Consider the following 21,389-nt stretch of genomic DNA (forward strand, 5'->3'; position numbering starts at 1 on the left):
ACACACGGCATGTCAGGTGACTCGTGTACCACACTGGACCCCACTTAGTTAACAACATGCCCGTGTTTCCTGTCAACATATTGGACACCATTAAAAAGAAATAAAGCTTTAAAGAATTTTAAAGTTCACTTTTGAGAAAAGTGCTGTGGATCCTAGAAATACAAATCTAATGGAAAGAGAAAAAGGGCAGAGGGAGTCCGGCAGTTTAGGTGAGTGGGCACCAGGACACAAGGCCGGCATCTGCTGGTCCCTTGGGAAGACCTGGTCCCCGGGTCCTGATCTCAGTTCTTCCTCCCGGGCTGCCCGGGGTGGGTGTGCAGGGCCATCTGTGCTGAGTGAGCCTCCTGCCAGCCCTGATCTGTCTCCCGAGTGACAGCTTGCTGTGTTGTTTCCAGTGGACAGGAGCTTACACTGAGCACGTGGAGGCGCAGGCATGTCACAAAGAAGCTAAAGTGGCCAGTGCCCGTCCCTCTCCCTGAGGACCTGGTTTGGGGGGCTGCCTGGACCCTCCATCCACACAAGCCACGTGGAAGTCAGCCAAGCCAGGGCCAGGGCAGATCTGAGAGGTGCTGGGTCCCCGGACCAAGCCAGTGGCTGTGCACTTGAGGAACTCTGTTGCTCAGACTCGCCCTGAAGCTGGCAGCTCTTCCCAGGCCTAAAGAGAGCCCGGAGCCCCTTTCCCTGGAGCTGGGAACGAAGGGCAGCCCCCCGCCTGGATCCGTCCAACAGTGGTGCCACAGCCCCTCCTGTCTGCAGGGCTTTGCAGCGGATTCTCCCCATCACGCCAGCGCTGGCCTTAGGCGACCCCCAAGATCCCCCAGGACCTGCCCACCTGGGCTGGGCCCTGAGCTGCAGGCTCCCCTGCCGGGCTGGCTGGCGGATCTGTTCATGCGAACAGTGATCGACAGATGACAGAATGGAGGTACGGAGAGGTCACACGGCCTGCCCTGCCGGGGTCACCTGGCTGCGAAGGGGCAGTTGCCAGACTCCACCAAGCCAGTCTGGGTCTGCAGCAAAACCACAGAGGCACGCAGAGCGGCACTGTCCAGGAGCAGGCGCGGAGTCCCAGGAGCACGGCCGGGCCATGCTGTCCGGGTTCAGAGCACAGCACTGGCCGGGCAGCCCTGCCTGAGCCCCTGTGGCCCTTGATCTCTGGCTGATGATTGTGAGCCCTGAGAGGCCCAGGCTGCCCGCAGGAGACCCGGGGCCCTGAGGTGGCAGTGAGGAAGGTGAACCGGAGCCAGGCAGAGCTCCAGGCCCCTTAGGGTGGAAATCAGGCAGGACAGGATGGTAACGGACCTCTGGCTGGGCCTTTTCCCCGTCAGCCCTGCCTCCTGCCCCGGTAGGACCCAGCTCCCCTGGCTCTGTGCTCCAGGGTGCCAGGCGGGCAGGCTGCAGTCACGGTCACACGAGGGCTGTGGCAAGACCGACCTTCTGTCTTCTGGTGCTGCCCTCCGGGTCGAGGCAGGAGTCAGTGCTGAGAAAGCATTCGTCAGCCCTGCCGCACACCGGGGGCACGGCAGGGCATCTTGTGCCCAGCACGTGTGTCCATGGAGATGTATGGCTGCTCCCTTGTCCGGTGAGAAGACCACCCCGACTTAGATGTGCCCCCAAATGCATGCTGTCTATTTAGAGTTAAGTTGACTACATTCAAATTCTTCCTTGTATCCAAGGCTGAGCTCTGGCCAGGGCTACATCTGGGCTACTGCCCGGTCCCGGCTAGCTGCCCGAGCTCTGCTCCTGTCTGGGCCTGACCTGTGCGCTTTGCTGATGTAAAAAGGTTCAGCATGGGTCGGAGCCATGCTGATGCGTTGGCGGAGGCCCTGGGTGTCCTGCATCATCCCCACCCGCCAGCCTCTGACCTCTGAGGACCTGCACAGCAGGACCCAGGCAGAGAGCCGGACCGGGACACCTTCTCATTGCAATGAAAGTCCGAAGGACACGCAGCCCCCACTCCTGCTGCAGGCTCTGGTGCTAACACCATCCACCACCTACCACACGCCAGGCCACATGCCTGGGCTCGTCTGATTGTAAATCTCTCAACTGGAATTGCACGCTGACGCCGCACTGGCAGCCCGAGGAGTCCAGGTGTGGCCTCAGAGTGGAGAGGGACATGGGAGAGGAAGTCCCTAGGGTCTCAGGAGCCCCTGTGGCACGGGTCCCTACAGCCCGAGGCAGCAGTGTAGACTGACCTCCGAAGTCACCAGGGTGCAGCCTGGGGCACCCGGGCCTGAGCCTTGAATCACTGGCTCTCCCGCTGGGCGCCCGCCCCACAGACCTGCGAGTCCCCAGTCCCCGAAATCCGGGGAGCCACTTCTGCCCCCCGACTGACTCGGTTTCTCTGAAGAGCCCTGGTCAGTACGCCGGCTCTGCTCCGGCCTCAGCTTCCTGCTCCTGTGGCCCCAGCCCCAGAGGGTGCTCCCCGACTGTCATGGTAATATATCCCAACAGGCCCAGATCCCTACTGTTGACGGCTCCCCAGTTGTGCCTCCCAAGCACCGATGTCTGAGAATCTTGTTAGGGTTGAGTTTACGATGTCTCGCTGTGTGATTACTCATCTTATATTTTTACAGTGTCTCCCTGCTTTATACTTAACAGGGCTGCAGAAGAGACTCGCTCCTGTTTCTGTGCACGGGAGCCCTGGTGAGGTGCCAATCAATGGTCCAGCAGGTGATCCAGTGTGTGGGGCCCGGTCTCCAGCTCTGGACTCAAAGCCACCAAAAACAAGACAAAACTAAGCCACAAACAAATCCACAACTCCGGCAGAGCTTGCTGTACACTGGGAATAACCTGAAATAGCTCATCCCAAATCTGGCTCATACCTGTGAGCGGGGCTACTCAGGGGATCACAAATTGGGGCTCAGTCTGTTTTCAGCTCCCACATGCATCTTCTGAGTCAGCTTCCCCGGGACAGCGCTGCAGCCCTTCCAGTCCATGTCCATTCTGCACGACTCTGCCCGACACACCTTCTCCCTCTTCCACGCAACTGCCCCAAACTCCCCCTCTCTCGTACTTATTCACTTGTTTCTCCTCTAATACATTCAAAGCTTAAGTCCAGAGTTAGATTTGATTAAGGTTCACATCTCCAGGCCTATGAATTCGGTAGAATTGCAATAGTTTGTTGATTGGCTGTGATTTACCTGGGTTGCACTGAATGGCATCATGCTGAACAATGCTTCCATGTTCCCAGGGAGAAGCGAGCTAGCGTGCTCTCAGGGTTGGAATTACTTGCACTGTTGAGCTTACCGGATTTTGTTCATGAAGCAAGACTCCAATCAGAAGCAGCTGTAAAAGGTGTGGGTCGGTCCTGAAAAGTCCTCAGATGTGTCCGTTTTTACCTGAGTGATGGTTTTGAGGGGGTTACCTGGTGTTTTCTGGACTTTCTACGGACTTCCACTCATCCAGGGAGGGCTGTTGCAGTCAGTAAGCGACGTCCAGGGCGGGGGTCTCCGAGCGCTTGCCTGGGCAGGATCAGGGAGTTTTAGACTAGGGCTTCTGAGGATGCCCTGGGGTGAGGAGTAACCCTGTAGAAATGTCTCGAGGTTTCCCAAACCCCCGGTCACGCGTGCTGACCTGCAGCTCAGCTGCTGGGTGACATTTTGCAGGGAGGCTCCGCCCCCGCGGCGGCGGGGGCGTGGCCCAGCTCCTCCCACCCGGGAGCAGGGGCGGAGAGAGGGGAGGAGAGGTCGAGCAGGCTGGGGGTTGCCTCCCTGCGGTCTGAGAACCTCCTAGGTCTCCCTGCTGGAGCTGATTCCGACCTTCCCGCCTGAGGCAAACGCCAGCGTGGTCGGTGGGTGCCCTGGCTTCCTCCTGCCTGGGCCTGAATGACTGGTCGCTCTGGGAGGGAACCAGGAGACTGAGTCAGGGCGGTGTGACGCTTTTATCATTTCTGGTTCCCTTTTTTCTCCCTTAGGGTCAGACTTGCAGAACCTTGGGAAAGGCGATTTATTTTTGTACACAAAGAAGAACCTAAGAGAGATATGTGAGCAAACTTTCAGAATAATCTTATTCCTAAACTGTTGGTTTTTTTAAGCATTAGGGAATTGGAGGAAGGTTTCGGCTGCAGGATCCTTCAGTGCCTCTCCTGCACCCCGTGCTCCCAATGCTGGGGATCAGCAGGAAGACGTCCTAAAGCAGGTATACGAACGCCTCAGCTCGGCAGGCTGCCAGGTGCAAGTCCCCTTGACACCCGGCCCGTGGGGAGGGGCAGCCGCCTGGCCAGGGTGTCCCCGAGGGGTCCGCCAGCAGTGAGGGGTGGGCGGGTGTCCGAGGTGCTCTTCTGCTCGCCCGCGCCCCAGTCTCTGGGTGGAGGCAGCTGGCTTCCCGCTCTCCTGGGGCCAAGGAGCAGGGAAGAGGATGAGAAGCACAGAGGCCTCCGCTATTTGGGCAGCTGGGAGAACTGCGAGTTCCCCCAAACCCCAAGTTTGCAAGATCTTTATAAAAGGAAAGGAAGAAAAGGGGAAGGGAAGCAGCCTCCGTCGTCCTCTGGCCCTCTCAGCAGGGCCGGCGGTGGAATCCGCTCCCAGTGACCCAGTGGCCGGGCTGGAGCCAGCTCTGGCCCACAGCGCAACAGTGCCCTTCCCTGTCGGAGCCGGCCGGGCCAGTGGGGCCCTCGGAACCCTCAGCCCACGGTGGGGGACCTGCTGTCTCCTGCCAGGCGCCCCTCCACTCTGCCCTGGTTAAAGTGAGATCCCGGAGGCCGAGGGCTACAGGAGCGGGGACTCGGGGGTCCCTGGCTCTAGGCTTCTCCAGCCCAGCCCTCGGCTTCTGCTTGGAACAGCTCCGAGGGCTGGGAGCTGCAGGGTGGGGAGAGGCAGCAGCGTCAGCCCCAGGCGTGGGCTCCAGACCCCCAGCCAGAAGGCGGCATCTGTTCCCCCTGCAGCTGCGGGCCGCTCTGCCAGCTCCACAACCCCGGCCCAGAGAGCTCCCAGCTGGCCCTCGGCCGGAGGCCCACTGTTACTCCCCCTTGTGGTGGGCTGACCCGGCCTTGTCCTGGAGCAAGTGGATCCTGCCGTGCTGCGGGGAGGTGCTCAGGAGCGGGTCAGCTTCCTGCAGGGTGGCTGGGAATGGAGATGAGAGCGGGAGCCTGTGGCCTCCACGCAGCCTGGTGCTGCTGCCTCGGAGAGCCGCGGTCGGAGCAGGGTAGGGGTAGGGTCCCCTGGAGAAAGCCGTGTGTGGCCCACACCTCGGAAGCCTGCCCCTTCATGTGCACAGGGTAGGCAGGGAGGCGGCTGCTCTGTTGCCCGTGGCAACAGCTACGCTTTGCAGGTGGACCATGGACTCAGCTCTGCAGAGCCCAGGCTGGCCCTGCTCCTCCACAGCCCCATGAGGGTCACTCCCGACCCTGGGTGTGGACGCAGGAGGCGCGTGGGGTGTCCTCACGTGGGCGCGTGAATGTCCTGATGTGGAAGCAGGAGGAAGAGAGACCCAGGTCAGAGGGGCAGGAGGCCGGAGAAGCTGCTGGAAGAAGTAGTGTAGAGGTCAAGAGGGGCTTGGTCCTCTAAGCACAGGAGAGGGAAATGAAACAGAGCTTCAGGCAACAATAAATACCCCCAAAGAGGGGCCCTGCGTGCAAGAGACCGGAAACGCTTGCAGTGTGGTTTCCAGAGGGCCCAGGGAGGAAAGGGACACAGTGATCCAGGGAGGCTGGCAGGAGGCCGGCAGGAAGTGGCGGGAGGGTGCGGGAAGGCGGAGCTTCAGAGGTCAAAGGTGGCCGCCCGGGGGCTGTGCTCAAAACGGAGCATGCTTGAAAAGCATTCGAGCTGATGGTTACTTTTTAAACTTACTAGACAGTACTCAAAGAGATGCAGAGGTTTTAAATTTATCTATTTTTTTCCGATAGTGGGGATGGAACCTAGGGTCTCTTGCATGCTAAGCATGTGGCGTATCACTGTGCGACACACCCAGCTCAGACATCTAGACTTCTGAGCAGAGTGCAGTGATGCACACCTGGATCCCAGCACTCTGGGAGGCTGAAACAGGAGCATTGAAAGTTTGAACCCAGCCTGGGCACCATAGCCACTTAGCAAGACCATGTGTTAAAATATAAGCAATCAAAGAAACAAACAAATGGAGGGAAGGAAGAAGAAAGGAAAAGAATATCTCGATTTCCAACTCCTCATTGAAACAGTCAGGCAATCTGGTAGCACAGAGTGTAAACAACCTTGAAAAATATCTGCTGGCCAGACAGCTGCTATCCCTGCAACTTAAATGGGGCCAGAGGCCCTGGACCGCCCCAGCCCCAGCCCCAGCCCCAGCCCCAGCCCCAGCCCCTGTGTCTCCTTATTTCCTTCACTCCCGAGCACCTGCCTGGCCCCTGAGGGGTTGGTACTGCCCTGAGCCCAGCTCAAGAGAGGCGGCTCCCTTCCCTGTCCCTTGTCCCTGGGGGCCAGGGCCTGGAAAGAGACTGCAGCCAGCACAGGAGGCTCAGTGAGGCTGTGCCCCGGGGGATGGCGGGCTCCTGAGGATGGAGAGAGCCTGGCCTGTTGGGGCTGGTCAGACCTGCAATCACCCGACTAAGGGTACAGCATCAGAACAAGGCGAGATCTTAATGCATAAATGGGGCCCAGGATGGTCAGAGCTCTTTCCGGGCTAAGACACTGTCTCCTGGAGCTCGCCACTGTTTATTGAGCACACAGCTTCTTAAAGGAGTAAGGGGTGGCGCAGGGAGCAGTGGCGAGGACAGCACTGACGCGGGCAGGGTCCCAGCCACCAGGGAACGAGACATCCTAGCAGGAGCAGATCGCTGATGAATGGCAAATCTGTTTTCCCATAGATTAATTTCTGCCTCTACAGAGGTTTTCTGTACGAGTCGTGCTGCCCTCAGCTTCATTACTGTCCTGCCATCCAGGCCTCACAGCATCAGGGATCCCTGAGGCCTCTGCTGGGACCAGTGGTGTGGGGAGTTCCTTTCCCACACTGACTGCTGGTCTTCAGGCAGCCATGTGGGCTAACAGGAGGACGCGGACTTTTAATATGAAAAGCCAGTTTAGGAGTTTGCAGCTTGCTCAGGGTGGGCTCCATCACCGGCCAGCATCGTCCAGCCTGTATTTCAGGGTGCGGTGCGGTACAATTGCGACCCTGGGAATGCATTTCCGCCAATGCGGCAGCTATATCTGAAGACCTGGGGCTGCGGCACTCGGGTCCTGACCGCTCAGTGTCACGGAAACAGGGTTGGAGTCTGACCCCTCCCCTTGACAGCTGAGCCTCGGTTTCCGTTTCTCAAGTGAGCTGTGAGAAGAGACGCCTGTCGTCTGCCAGGAGAGGCGTGGGCCCTGCGACTCCGTCACCCAGGCTGCCAGTGCAGCGCAGTTTAAAGCAGGACTTGGGAAAGGCCAGAGATGCCGATGGGGAGCTGGAGAACTGGGTCTCCCCGAGCTTTGCAGATGTCCAGGCGGGCCTCGGCTGGTCCCCTAGCCTCTTCGAGTTTTGTTTTTCTTAACCCGAACAGTGAAGATCGACCACTCGGGTATCAATTTCCGGAGCTGCGCCCCCAGTACAGAGATACTCCTCAGGCATTTATTAAGTCTAAGTCACTTAATTACAAAGAGTTGGAGTGAAATAAAGTCAGAGTCAGCTCCTTGGCCCTGGTGGCCTCTCGCTTGCTCAGTACCCACATGTGGCCACCGCTGCCAGGGTGTATAGCTGGGCTCGGATCCCCCTCGCCCGAAGCCCTCCCCAGCCACCCTGCTCACTGGGAGGCAGAGCCTCAGGTGCAGCTGCACTTCCCGAGTCCACACCTGCATTTCCCTGAGTCCCTCATTCCGAGCTCATGTCTAGGCCTCTCCGATCTATGAGATTCCCTTCCAGCCCCAAAGATAAAATGTAAGAATCCAGGTATCTGCTGGACCAGCTCTTTGAGAAAGGACCAAGCAAGTGGCGGCAGCGTGTGCAGAGTCTGACTCGCTGACTTATCTGGAGGGAAAGGACTGGATGGGGAAAGGCGCCTCATGGTCAGTGCGGCCACTCCACCTTTGCCTTCACGAAGGCCAGAGAGTGGGGTTGCTCCGTGTCCACGGCAGCAGAAGGGAGAAGGGGCGGGCTGCCCTGGCCGGCCCCTTCTGTCCGGGGAGTGTCAGGGCTCCTGGGAAGGTGGGCCTCGCGGCAGCAGGCAGGCCTGCCACTTGGTCAAGGAGAGGAGGCTCAGAGTGGGGCAGACCCCGGCGGGCAGGCCAGTGGCCCAGAGCCGGGTCTGTGGCCAGGACTGAGAAACAGGAAGCTGTGTGTGCACAGAACCAAGCAGAATGAGGTTAGAACTGTTGCTTGGTGAGCAGACACATGCCTCTTACAGGACAAAATTGCAGCCATCGACCTTCTTTAATTGATATTACACTTTATTGCAGAATGTTAAAATTTTAATGTGTCCATAAATCTGTTTCCTGCTTTCAGAGGAATTATCTGTATGAGGAGCGCACTGCACAAGGAGAAGGCAGGACAAGGGGAGATGAGCCCACAGTGCCTGTCATTAATATTTCAGGAGCAAGAAGATGGTGCCGCATAAGGGGAATCAGGACAAATGGAACTGCTGTGTTTCAGAGCTGGCTAGAGAGGGCGCTGATTAGAGACAGGGGATCTTTGTGGGGTCAACTGTTCTGATGCAGAGGGGCACGGAGGATAGACTTGGGGCGTTCGGGTCAGCTCTGCAGCCAGCCTGGCAGAAACTGGCGTGTTCCCAGGGACAAACAGTGAGTGAGGCCTTGCGACCCAAGCAAAGATGGAGGCAGGCGGAGCCCAGAGAGGCTGCCCGGAGCTGGGGGTCCCAGTGTGAGTCCCCCGCCAGCTTCGCTGCATGGCCTTGGCGAATTTCACGTGTGCTTGGAGCCCCTGTTTCCCTTGTGGAAAGTGCAAAGGGCACAGATCTCCAGGAGCTCAGGGCAGAGCTGAGGCTCCTCTGGAGAACGCACTGCAGCATAGCAGGCAATTAGTGCTTGTTGGTTCGTCCACAGGCCATCGGTCGTCACCAGACAGTGGGGTCCAGCCCAGTGACAGCCCAGGAAGTGCTCAGAGTGGTCTGGAGGAGAGGCAGGAGCTCCATCCTCTCCATGCTAGGGGTCCCCGAGCCCACTGCCTGTATAGGGACACACCCTGGGCACTGTGCATGCTGAGCGCTGCCAACTCTCCCTCCATGCAGCCGGATCTGAAGGAAATAAGGTTGTGGCCCAGCCTGGTCACTCCTGCAATTTCTTCTCCTCCTGAGGAGTGGGGTGCCCTCCTGTGTGGGCCCTGCTCTGCCGAAGCCGGTTTCCACACCCCGTCTTCCTTCTGTTCCACCCAAGCACCCGCCTGGAGGCTGGACCCTAGAGAGTTTAGACACGTGTATCCCCACGTTGCTGTTTCCCCCATCTGATTTCTGCCGCCACTAACCTCAACCAGCCTGGACACATGGAGCGCAATTCACCGGCTCTAGCAGCATTAAGCCACCAGCCCTGTCGTATTTGATGTGACAAGGGATTTCTGTGAGTGTTTAAGAAATGATCAATGTCCTCATTAAAATCCTGAACACATGGTATGATGCTCATTACATAGTTCCATGTCAATCAAGAGAGAAGAGTCGCAGGTTTATAGCCTTGCAAAAGAGCCCAGGTCCCTCTGTGAACCTCCCAGGCCTGGATCTAAATGCTAACAGGCTGCCAGCCTTGGGGCAAGTTCACTTTAATTACCCCAGATCTGAGAAAAAGGAAAAGATGAGTAACTCAGGGACAAAAGTATTCTTACTTTCCTTGTAAGAATCTCAGATGGAATCGCAGGAGGCAGGGGCAGAGGAGGAAGAGGCAAGGTGTGTGAAGCAGAGATGAGCCGCCCGCTCCACATGTGGTTTGGAGGCCTGTGGCCCACGGTCTGCCCTGTGGAATTGTAGCGCCAGAAACTATAGGAGGATTAAAGCGCACCCTGCTGCGGTGCGGCTTATTGAGATCTCAGGCTACCCCCAGTCAAGGGCTGCTCCAGCATGGACCCATTACATCATCCTCTGGCCTCTATCGAACAATCGCAGCCTGACAGGCCCTGGTGCAAGTTTCAGTGCTTTAAATAAGCATTTCTTCTCGGCCACGCGTCTGTGGTCAGTGAGAGGCTGACCGGCACCTGTGCAGTGGGATGACGCTTCCCACACGCCGGGGAAGCCGGGCCCTTGATGATCATTGCAAGTCCTTCTCCCTGCTGCTATGGGGTCATTTGTTACCTGGTGCTGGGAGAGGGGCATGGCTGAGCACAGGACCTAGGGTGCGTGTGGGGCTGGCGTGCATGGCTGTTGCTACATGCAATGGTCACAGCGGTCGCCGGGGCACCCAGGTTCACGGGCTGAGAGACGCCTTGCGCCAGTGGCAGAGAGGCAATCAGCCTGCCACCCAGCCCGCAGGCAACTCCTGATCTTCATTTCTTTTTCATTTGCAGAGACGCAAAGCCATGGGTGTCTGGACTTCCGGCACCGACGCCCTCCTGTGTCTTTGGGAGATATATGTGCTTCCAAGAAGCCCAGGATGGGTGGGCTCTGTCCAGCATCTGGGAGTCTGCGCCCTGGTAGCTCTGGTTCCTGCCAGCCTCCTCTCTGCGGCCTTCTGCTGGCTCCTGCCGCCTACCGCAGTGCTCCCCGCCGGCTGGGCCGTGGCCTGGGCTCTGCTGTGCTGCTCCAAGTGTGCTCGATGCTTCCTTCTCCTCTTCCTTCTCTCCTGTGGCCTGCGTGAGGGGAAGAAGGCTTTGATTGCGGCTGGCACAGGCATAGCGATCTTTGGACACATAGAGAACATTTTTCACAACTTTAAAGGTCTCCTCGACAGCATGACCTGCAACCTAAGGGCAAAGAGCTTTTCCATACATTTTCCACTTTTGAAAAAATACATTGAAGCCATTCAGTGGATTTATGGCCTCTCCACTCCTCCGAATCTGTTTGATGACCTTGTTTCTTGGAGCCAGACCCTGGAGGTCTCTCTGTCCAGCCCCAGCCACGCCCTGGAGGCGCAGCTGAATGACACCAAAGGGGAGGTGCTGGGCGTCCTGTACCACCTGGTGACCACAACAGAGGCGGCCTCCTCCCTGGGCCAGAAGCTTCTCACCTGTGCGGGGCTTTTGCTCCTCCTCCTGGGCACTGGCCTCTTCCTGAAGCGGTTTCTGGGCCCTCGAGGTTGGAAGCACGAAAACGTCTACATCACCAGACAGTTTGTCCGGTTTGATGAGGAGGAGCGGCGCCGGCACAGGCCCTGCGTCCTGCCCCTGAACAGGAAGGAAAGGAGGACCTACACTGTCCTGCCCTCTCTCCGTCTGACCCTTAAGGACAGGAGGGCCCTGGGGCTCTTCCTGCTCCCTGTCCTCACACACCTCTGTGTGTGGGTGCTGTTCGCGGCCGTGGACTACCTGCTGTACCGGCTCATTGGCTCAGTGGGCAGGCAGCTCGGGGGCCTGCCAGGGCTGGAGGTCCGCCTGCAGCTGCACACGGAGGTAAGGGCGTGAGCACCACACCTGAGACCTCCCACAGGGCAACGTCTCTCCACCCTTGGGTCCCTGTCCTGCCACCAGGCGGAGCCCCGCACTGCAGGGCCGGATGTTAGAGCAGGGTCCTGCTTGCTAGGTTCTCTTCGAGCGCTGGGGGAGAGCTCTGGCCAGGGTGGGGTGGCCAGGCCAGGGTCTTCTTAGATGAGAAGCCACTTGGGCTTTTCTGGCTCCTGGTGTTTTAAATGGGAAGCACTTTAGTACACACCTGCTGTGATCTCGTTGCGTGTCCGTGGTCACCCTGGGGAAGTCCTGCAGGGGCACTAGAAAGTGAGACTGGCCAAGCCAGGGGCCCCCGCCTGGCCCCAGGGGCATCACTGCCAGAGCGGGAACGTGCAGTGGTTCTTCCAGAGTCCCCTGCAGGAACTGCTTTCCTGGGATGGGGTTTCCATCCCGTCTTCTGACTTTTCCATTTCCCTGAGGAAGTTTGTGACAACAGACACAGACACTGCAGAGGCTCTGGATCTTGTTGGACACTTGTTTTAGTTTTTCGCAACCCCAGAAAGGGAAGCTAAGCAGGTGGAGCATGTGCTTGAGTGTGCGTGTGTGCGCATATGTGTGCAAGTGTGCGTGCATGCATGTGGGTGTGCACGGGCGTGCGGGTGCGGGTGCTGGGTTGGCACACTGCCCGGCCAGAGCACACACTAACAGCGTCGCTCTGCATCTGGTTTGCCCCTATGACAAGTTGCCATGGACTGTGGAGGCTGCTGGGCAAATCTCGGGGTGCTGCCTGCGACTGCTGCTCTGAATCAATCTCTGCCCCCCCCCAGCCTCCAGCCCTCCTGCTGTGTCCTCCCTCCTTTCCTCCTGGCTGGGCAGGTCCCATCCCCCCAGCTCCTGTTCTCCTAGTCCTGGGCTTCTTGATTACTCCAGCTCTCTGCTTCCCCTGAAGAATTCAGTTAATTGCCAGGCACCCTGTGGCTCGGGACATTGGAGCAGGGTGGATACTGGAAGGAGCCTCAGACAGGCTCTGTCTTGGGGTGGCCAGCACAGCGGCCAGGCCCTCCCCGACTTTCCCCCTGCCTTCTTCCTTCCTGGCTCCCTTCTCTCTCCCCCCTGTCCTTCCCTCTTGCTTTGCTTCTGTCTCATTCATTGCATCCGGCTGATACCCAGTTCCTGTTCCGTGAAGTCTTTGGCTTAGACAGGAGCGGGGGAGCAAGTTCTGCCCTCCCCCAAATCGCAGCTTTCCAAGGAGAGTCCAGTGCGTGGCGCCTGGTCTTGATCTCTGGCGTGGGTGCCCCTGTCCAGCCTGGGATGGGCCTGCTGGGGCTCATGACCTTGTGGGGGCACCGTGCACAGCAGGGTGCTGGGCTGGGCACGGATGTGAGGTCCAGGCTTCCCTGGGGCTTTCCAGCTCCCTCCCTCTCCAGCAAGCTTCTGAGTAATCTGCAATGCCCGGCCTTGTCCGGACAGACACCCAAGCCTCCCCTCAGCCGCTGCAGAGTTGCAAAGGAAAGTCAAGCGCGAAGAGGTGCCTTGGCTCAAGGCTTTGCCAATACTTCTCCCCCACTTTCAATGTTTTAAATAAGATGAGAACTGATCCGAGTTGAGCTCATCGTGTGAGTGGGCGCTGTGCGTACAGATAACCAGGGTGTGTTCCTCCTGAGCACTGACTGTGAGCCTGGCGCTTGGCTGCCTCTACTTCTCCAGCTCTGACACCAGAGCCGGCCCTCTGCCATCACTCAGCTGGCTCAGCGAGGTGTTTCCCTAAGAGGGGTAAACAGGGTTTAAATCTGTGGTGCCATTCACCATGCTGCTTGGCATTTTGAAAGAGCGAATTTGTCTTCTAGGGTGCCCTCAGCCAACCCCACACAAAAGTGTTGACTCTATCTTTCCGAAGCCCGGACTCCCAACTGCAAAACAATCCCCAAGTAGATTTCTAGACTAAATAACTTCTTCCAGCCTGAGCTCCTGCTGCTTTCTCATTGCAGGCCTGCTCATTACCAACGCAGTTGATGTGTTTGTTTCTCCAGGAGTATTAAAGAGTGCGCTTTTGCTCTGGGGGCTGAGATCTCTTAATTGCAGCTGGCTGTCTTTTTAGTAAGAGAAGAGAACCAACGCAAATGCTTCCCCTTGCTCTGCACGGTGGAGATCTGACACTAGAGGAGGCCCCGGGGTGGGGGGCTCCACACTTCACAGCCCTGGGGGCACCCACAGTCCCCAGTCTTCTTGGGGTGTGACTGGGCTTTTGTTTGGCTTTGTTGTTCTGCAAAGTCATTCACCTCCTCCGCTGGGCTGAGGCCCTTGGGTGATAATAACTTACTAAGTGCCCAGTCTGTAAAGTTAATGCTCCGTCCCTAAGGTGCTTCATTTATACTGGGAGTCGTTTATTCATGGGCAGATGTGGTACATTAATTCCTGTTTTACCAAATTAGAAAACAAATCCTCTGAGAGAAGAAATGACTTTCCTAGGTCAAAGCAAGAAGGAGCTGAATCAGCATGCACTTCCTTTGAGGATGGCCAGGCTGGTGACTCAGTGTCACCTTCTGCCCTCTGTGACGGCTTCTGAGGGCAACTGGTTTGTCTCTTGCCTTCAAACAGGAAAGAAGGCCCCTTTCTGAGCATCCGCGAGGTGAAAAAGTGCCTGATTTTAGAAACTTCCTCCAACAAGAATGGAGAGAACCAGTCAGGTGGGCTTCGGGTCAGGGTGTCAGCCTCCACGTGGACCTTGTATGCTGAACAGGAACAGTCCCTACCCCAAAGGCTGACTAGAGCACCGGTCAGTGCCCCAGCGTCCCTGTGGCCTGATGAAGGGGGTTTGTCCTGCCTAGGAGGATGAGGCTGTAATCCCTGCCCAGGGTGAGCTCACCGCCGCCCCTTCTCTCATGGAGCCCATGTGTGCTCAGCATAAGCTATGAAAGTGCATTGCGTGGTGAGATCTGCTCGCTTCTTTTCGCCCCTGACCCAGTCCACAGGCCGGGCAGAGCAGACACTTAGCTGGTGCTCTCTTTCAAGGAATGTTAGCAGAGATTCACCGCGGAAGACACTTCCATGGTTGCACACAAGACTCACGCTGCTCCATGCACCAATCATAACACACACAGGAAGACGCAACTGCAAAGCTGTCCTGCAAATTTAGACATAAATGCTACGTGCTGCAGGGGAGTATTGAGAAAGAATCTGAGCAGGAAAATCGAATGCATAGTGATTGTTCTATTCTTTCATTTTAGAGGCAAGGAACTCAAGACATCATCCACGATTCTTCCTTTAATATATCTGTGTTTGAACCCAGCTGCATGCCCAGCCCCAAGTTCCTCCTGTCTAAGACCTGGGCTCCCCTCGGCGTTATCCTTGTGCTGTTAGTGCTGCTGGGCCTGTTGTCCTCCATCCTGATGCAACTCAAAATCCTGGTGGCCACGTCCTTCTACCCCAGCATGGAGTGGGAGCGCACACAATACCTGCATGCAAAACTGCTTAAGAAGAGATCGGAGCAGCTGCCGGGAGAAGTCAAAGGGAGACAGGATTTGTACTTTACAAAGGTGAGGCTGAGGTCAGAGTGCAACTTCTAAGGAAGCTGGGATCAGTTAGAAAGGTAAAAGGAAAGAGGACGTTAAAGCACTCTTTTAACTTCACATTAGGACTTGTGTCCCAGCAGGAGGGGAAACAACAAATGAACACAGCTAGGGCTCTTGACTTTGCGGTTCACATGCCTACGCCCTACCCTTCAAAGTGCTGGCTTCCAGGGAGTGCGTTCAGCCATGCCTTAGAGAGACGTTCGGCAAGGTCCTCTGTATCGCCTATCAAAGAACACTGCCCACTCTGCAAGGTCAAGAGTAACCAAAAAAATGGAAAGAAGTCTCTACAACTCAGTCAGCTTCAAAGAACTTGCTTATATTCTGTGTTTACACGCACACACACACACACACACACACACACAGTGTCTCCCATAGACACATAGAAATGATCACATCAAAGATTTTATCTTACTTATTAATGACGTCAAATAATTATAACCAATTCAAAGATTAATTAAAAGCACATGCCCATACACACATGTACAGGTCATTAGGGATCCCAAATGAATCTGCTTAGTAGTTGCAGAACTGGCTCCTTCCTCAAGGGTGATTGGGTAGAGTCCGTTTCACTCTCTGGAGGGTGAAGGTCATTTGCGTGTCATGGACCAGAGCCCTGGCATTGCTGCTGCCAGCCATCCATAACATACAGAACTGGAAAACAGCTCCTAGACAGTGAAAAACCAAGAAAACCCTTAAAGTAAGCTTCACTCTCCATTTCACAGTCTGTATTTTTCCTAAGATCAGTAAATTCCCACAAGGAGGAGTGTACGTCAGAGATGTTTGAAATGACTTGTGTTCATTCATCCGCTTTTCAGGTTCATTTCTGGCTTCCAGTGCTGAAAGTGATTGGGAGGAAACACATGGACTCTGCACCTGAAGACAGGTGGTAAAGGCTGCTGAGGGTTCCTGAGCCACGCGCCCCTGACCTGGCCCTGGACACTGCTGTGGGCACTGCCCATGCCGGCACCCGGGGCTGCATCACAAGGTCATCCAGGGTGTGACCTCGTGGGGAAACCTCATGCCCCTGGCTCTGTGCCCAGACTGCTCACCCAAACTCAGTGGCTCCCAGGTAAATGCCTTTGTGGTCTGTTTTCCAAACAAAGCACCGGATCTCGACTGTGTCCCTGTGTAACAGGAATCTACCCAGGCGCCTTTCTGATGCGTCTCAACAGAGAGCACTATTCAAAGAAAAAGCACAGGAAAAAGTAGGAAACAGTTGACATCTCTACAGCAATGTCACGGGCAATGCCAGGGGGAACGTCTATGTATAAAACCAGCAAAATATCTTTTAGCTTTTATTATCTTTCTTTTCTTTTTTGTATATCCTTTCATTGGTACATTTTAGGTGTACAATATAATGACATTCATCATTGGAGATTTGCACCTTGACATAGTCTCTCTTGGTTCTTATTTTTCACCCTTGCCCAGCCCTCCCTTCAACCCCTCCATCCCTCCCTATTTACAAAGACTTTGTTTCCATTTTTTCCTTTTCTCATGTTACTTCCATTCCCTTCTATCCTTTCCCCTAGCCCTCCCACTTCCCCTTCCCCTTTGCCCCTTTTCTTCCTATTTCAAATTATCTATTGTACCTTTTAGTCCTTATTGACACTTTTCTCATTATCTTTCATGGCTCTGCCCTACTCCCAGTATCTTCCTCACGCCCCCATTCACAACTGTTTCTGAAGCCACTTCTGTCATCCCCCAATTTTTTCTCACCACTCCTTCCTCTCCTGCACCCCACCTTCCCCACATCTCCCATGTCTCTTCCAGCAAACCCTCCAGAGGGATTAATGATGGGGTCACCTAGAGCTCACATCTACCAAGTCATCTGAAGGCCTTCTTAGAGTGCACACCCTGGAGTTAGCTTCAACTATCTCCAAATAACAAGGGGGGAGAAAATCTCCTTGAATTCTGATTCTGATATCTCTAAAGTGCCAGGAAGGGGGAAATTATTTTTAATTAAGTTCTAAAAAATACCTTTCCTTTTGAGTAACTTTGGACTTACCAAAAGTTGCAAAGATAGTAAAGCTCCATTCCCCCTTCACCCATCACCACAGATAGCAGCACTGCTGGTGACCATGGTATCGTTCTTAAAACAAGAGAAAAAGACACTGAAAAATGCATAATCTACAGAGTTCATCCAGTGTTTGTCACTTAGCCCATGAGAGCCCTTTCATGGTCCTTGATTCAGTCGTCTTCTTTCCTTAGTCCCGTGCTGGCCAGGGATTTTGTGAAATGTCCGTAAGTTGGATTTGCCTGATGTTCCCTCTGAGTAAAGCCAGGGGTTGCGGTTTTGGTGCAAATGCTGCAAAACTGGTGAGATGCCTTGCTCTGTGTCCCGCAGAGGGCAGCACACGATGTCCACAGGCGTCATTTCAGGGAAGGAGAGTTTTGATCAGTTGGTTAAGGTGTTATCAGCTCCCAGACTCTTCCACTGTGAAGCCGGCGTCTCTCTCTCTCTGTGATACATTAGCGCCCTGTGGGGAGTACGAGACTGTGCCTCACACACTCGGCCTCTGGTTTCAGCGTCCATGGATGTCAATATTACTGCTATGGCGGCCAGTCGGTCATCTCCTGTCCCCATGTTCTTCTCCGTGTCTTACTGGCGTTCTGCTCTATGAACAGCAGTGTCTCCCAAGTCGGCGGTAGCACTGGCTCTAACCTCAGAGGCCCCGGAGCCCCCAGAGCTTGGAGCTGAGGAACCATCAGGCCTTGTCCACTGAGCCTGCACCCTCGGCCCTGTAAGTGGCCAAGCCAGTGGCCTTTGTGTATTGGCCCCGGGTTATTTCTTCTCTGCAAACTCAGGCCCATCTGCTTAAGAGCCTGCCCACAGCACCACAATTTTACCTGTCCAATCCTTTTTTTCTCTTTTGGTACTAGGGATCAAACTTGGGACCTTGTGCTTTTGAGGCAGATGCCGGAACCACTGAGCTACGTCCCCGGCCCATCTGTCCAGTTCTTTTAAAGATCGTCCAGACAAGCCAGTCTGTAGCCATCTAAAGGCTGCCTGCTTTGCATGCCCCTTCAAACCTCCCCTCATGTAGGGAACAGGGAAAGGGGACGTTACCAGAACCTCTGCAGTGAGTCCTGGTCTCCTGCGAGCCACGGCAGCACACGGCGAATGACAGGAAAGGTAGAAAAATGAGACTGACAAGGAGCTGAGGTCTGGGCCTGATCAACGCTGCTCTGGGCGGCAAACACGAAAGGCCCCCGTTTACCGCACCTTTTATTCAGTACATCTGGAGAAACGGATGTAACAAATGTAACAAATGACTTGCAGAGAGTTCAGTACATCCTGGTAAACAAGATGTAGCAATCTGAGAACAATGAGGAACTGAGTAGATGACGATTTTGTTCCTCCCAGGATGTCTTCAGCTGGTGTCATCTTGTCCTGGAGAATCACAGCATCACCAGACCATTGAGGTCTCAGTTGTGACCGGAGGCCAAAATGGAATTATGTCTTGGAATGCCATAGCTGGGCTGTAGGCAGGAGAACTAGGCCTAATCAAAAGATTTTCCCCCAAATGATGTAGCATTGCTCCTGACACCCTCACATCTGCTGGCTCCAAGACCACAACCCGGTCTGGCCTTTGCTCACTGAGCAAGGCCTTCCCCACACCTCTGGGACGCATTAACCCATCCCGCCAGGCCCCTATCCTGGGGAGCTCCCTGAGCCTCCTCCTCTGGGTGTCTCATTCCCTCCCTGGGTGACCTATCCAAGAGCTGCCTGATAAAGATTGCTGTGTTAGTGCCTCCGCTCCTGGTCACATCTCTTCCCAAGATCAGTCCCTGGGTCCCTCAGCCCCCTACGAGATAATGTCTCTGTGTCATTAGGTGTGAATAGCTCAGATAGAGCCCTAGAGGTTAATATTGTTAGCGTGCTGTATTAGTCAGCTTCCCCTTTACTGGGACACGACACCTGACACCCACAATTTAAAGGAGGAGAGGTTTAACTTAGCTCACAGTTTCAGCAGATCCAGTTCATGGTCAGCTGGCTCCAAGGGAGAAACATCATGGCGGAAGGGCCTGGTGGCCAGAAAGCAGAGCAGGGAACAGTGCCAGAGTGGAAGGGGTGAGGGATCAAATATGGCTCCAAGGCCGTACTTCCTGGACCCACCGGACACACTCAAAAATGTACTTACTAATATCTCAGGTGGCTTCCAAGGCAGTCAAATGACATAATTAAGCTTAAGGACCATGCGTGTGACCGAATTTGAACACAAATTCCTTGTAGTCTACTAATTTTGCCAACGTTGGCTAAGGACAGAGATCAGTTTTCTTGGCCAGTGATTCCCAACCTGGTCACAATTCCTGGTGCATGGGAGGCCTAAAAATTGCTATTGCCCAGCCTCTCCCTCAAAGACCCTGACTTCGCTGAAATAAGACCTGGGCATTGGCATAATGGAAGCTTCTTGGTGATTCTAATGGGCAGGTAGGATTGAGAACCACCATTCCAAATTCTAAGGAATCTTACAGAATTACAGATCAGATCCTCAATGGTGAAGATTCTTCAGTAGAAGCAGCTTGCATTAGAAATCTGGCTCAGCATTCTCAAAGTGTGTTCCTCCAGCCACTGGCCACGTCTGAAGCTGTTTCATTAAAAAGAGTGATGTAGAGAGCATCCTTCAGCAATCTGTACTGTCCTTTTCTAGCCTTCAAGATCAAAAAGCATAATAGAATAATGAAAAACACTGAAAAATTCTGTAAAAACATCGAGAAATTCTAATAATAAATATATAATATTACAGATTATAATAAGTATATAATAATAAATCTCTTTTGATCTGTGTCACCCAGTATTTGCCCTAATTATTAAACCACAGAATAATTCTATCTGTAATAATTATTAACATCGTATAGGACCAGTTCTATAGCCCACGCTTTGGTAAATGCTCGTGGAATTGGCATGACTCTCAGCAGAAAAAGCACTGGAGAACATGAGGATGCATTTGTAATCTTGCCTCATGTAAACACTCCTAATTGTACACTTTGCTGCAGCTTCCTGTGTGTTTTCATTTGTTTGTGTTTGTGGTGTTGGGGATGGAAGCACTGTAAGTGCTAGGCAAGCTAGGTCTGCTCTACCCACCCCCCCCCCCCGCCCTGTCGTGCTTTCCAACCACATGAATGCCTGTTGATAAACGTAGATGATACGTGAATTTGTGTACGGATTTTAAACTTATTCCTCCTACAGAAGGGATCTACTCCATGTTAGCCAAGGCAAAGAATCTACTGTTCAATTGTTAGAGATCAGAGGTTGCTTTTGAGCTTCTAGATTCTGTGACTGGACATACTTATTTACCTAACCAAGAATGCCACCAACATCCAGAGCAAACATTTGAACAAAGCCACACGGAAGGTTCTGGCGATGCTTAGAAATTCACCTCGGTGCCTGCCTTTAGGGCACCTGCTTTTGTTCCTTATCTAGTCAGCAAGTCAAACAGACAGATGCTTCGCCAATAGATAGAAATGTGCAGCAGCTTTAGGAAACCACCGAGTGCGGCGGCCTGAGGCCTGGGCAGCCCTCGCGGGTTCTCGGCCTCGCTCATCACACGTGCCCAGCCCCCTCTTCTCTGTAGCAGGGCTCTAGAGGGGGTGGAGAAGTTTCAATTTCTTTGAGATCAGTTCTCCCTTTCTACAGCACCTACCTCTGCTGCCTCCAACGACTTTGAGCTGGTCACAGCTCTTCCCAGGTTGCTCTTGCAGGCATGTTTGTCCTCAGTCTGAGTCTTCCCCTGGGCAGGACAGACTGGCAAGGAGAGGCTGCCAGGAAAGGCAGTTTTGATCATGAAAGCAGAATCTGACTTGCTCATTAGAGCAGATCTAATATGGACATACAATGCTTATTTAATTGTAGCTTATCACTTTAAATTTAAATAAATCATTGGTAAAGCCCCTTGAGACATCTCTTGTGAAATACGTCCTGTTAATCTTGGAGAGGCAGAAAGATCTTGCCCAGGGTAATTTCATAACACTTTCTCTTCTCACCTCTCATTTTACTGGCCTATGACCGTATATTGCATTCAGTCTGAGTCACCATTTCTCATCTCACAAATCCCAATTTGGTGGCCATACTTTGTAGGATCCTCCAAGTATCACTGTGCTGACCTCATTGACCCCCTATGTGCTATCAGTTGAGCTTGCAAAATGTGGTAATTCTAAGAATAAAATGTTCAGAGTAAAATGTAGTAATTCTAAGCACCTTCATAGCCTAGTAATAGATTTCTCTTATTGTTCTACTCGATGTGTCAAACATTATCTTTCCTCTTAGATTCTATGTCTTCTGCTTTCTCTGTTAAGATCTAATTAATTGTAACTATAATATGGGATATGTTAAAGTCTTCTCACATATATTTTTGCCTTAATTCACCTAAGAGGAAGAAATACACATATCTT

General features: G+C 54.1%; 1 protein-coding gene across 6 annotated transcripts; it reads left to right on the forward strand.

The window, feature by feature from the left end:
• Positions 1–3,701: 3,701 nt before the first annotated feature.
• On the forward strand, positions 3,702–19,788 carry Dcstamp (dendrocyte expressed seven transmembrane protein). 6 transcript variants are annotated; one of them, XM_021262798.2, is made up of 6 exons: positions 3,737–3,790; positions 4,034–4,137; positions 9,276–9,455; positions 10,390–11,430; positions 14,652–14,960; positions 15,812–19,788. In XM_021262798.2, the coding sequence occupies exons 4-6, from the start codon at positions 10,402–10,404 to the stop codon at positions 15,884–15,886; spliced, it is 1,413 nt and encodes a 470-aa protein (XP_021118457.1). In that variant the 5' UTR covers positions 3,737–3,790; positions 4,034–4,137; positions 9,276–9,455; positions 10,390–10,401; the 3' UTR covers positions 15,887–19,788. The 6 variants fall into 6 exon arrangements, 4 of the variants coding, with proteins under 4 accessions (XP_012929619.1, XP_021118457.1, XP_012929616.1 ...); XR_015442959.1 differs by lacking the exon at positions 3,737–3,790 and having other exon boundaries at positions 4,039–4,137; positions 8,389–9,455; positions 15,812–17,737; positions 17,877–19,788; XR_015442960.1 differs by lacking the exon at positions 3,737–3,790 and having other exon boundaries at positions 4,039–4,137; positions 8,389–9,455; positions 15,812–16,065; positions 17,877–19,788.
• The last annotated feature ends 1,601 nt before the right edge of the window (positions 19,789–21,389 follow it).

Source organism: Heterocephalus glaber, unplaced genomic scaffold, assembly GCF_053883595.1.
Source record: "Heterocephalus glaber isolate CG9 unplaced genomic scaffold, H.glaber_assembly_v1.0 deba00001556, whole genome shotgun sequence".
NCBI classification, from domain to species: domain Eukaryota; kingdom Metazoa; phylum Chordata; class Mammalia; order Rodentia; family Bathyergidae; genus Heterocephalus; species Heterocephalus glaber.

Excerpts from the sequence above, each read along its gene's own strand:
- Dcstamp (XM_013074165.3), top strand. The coding sequence starts at position 10,402 with ATGGGTGTCTGGACTTCCGGCACCGACGCCCTCCTGTGTCTTTGGGAG. Across the intron at positions 11,431-14,651 it reads GCCTGCAGCTGCACACGGAG|AGGCAAGGAACTCAAGACAT; the intron begins GTAAGGGCGTGA and ends CTTTCATTTTAG. Across the intron at positions 14,961-15,811 it reads AGGATTTGTACTTTACAAAG|GTTCATTTCTGGCTTCCAGT; the intron begins GTGAGGCTGAGG and ends TCCGCTTTTCAG.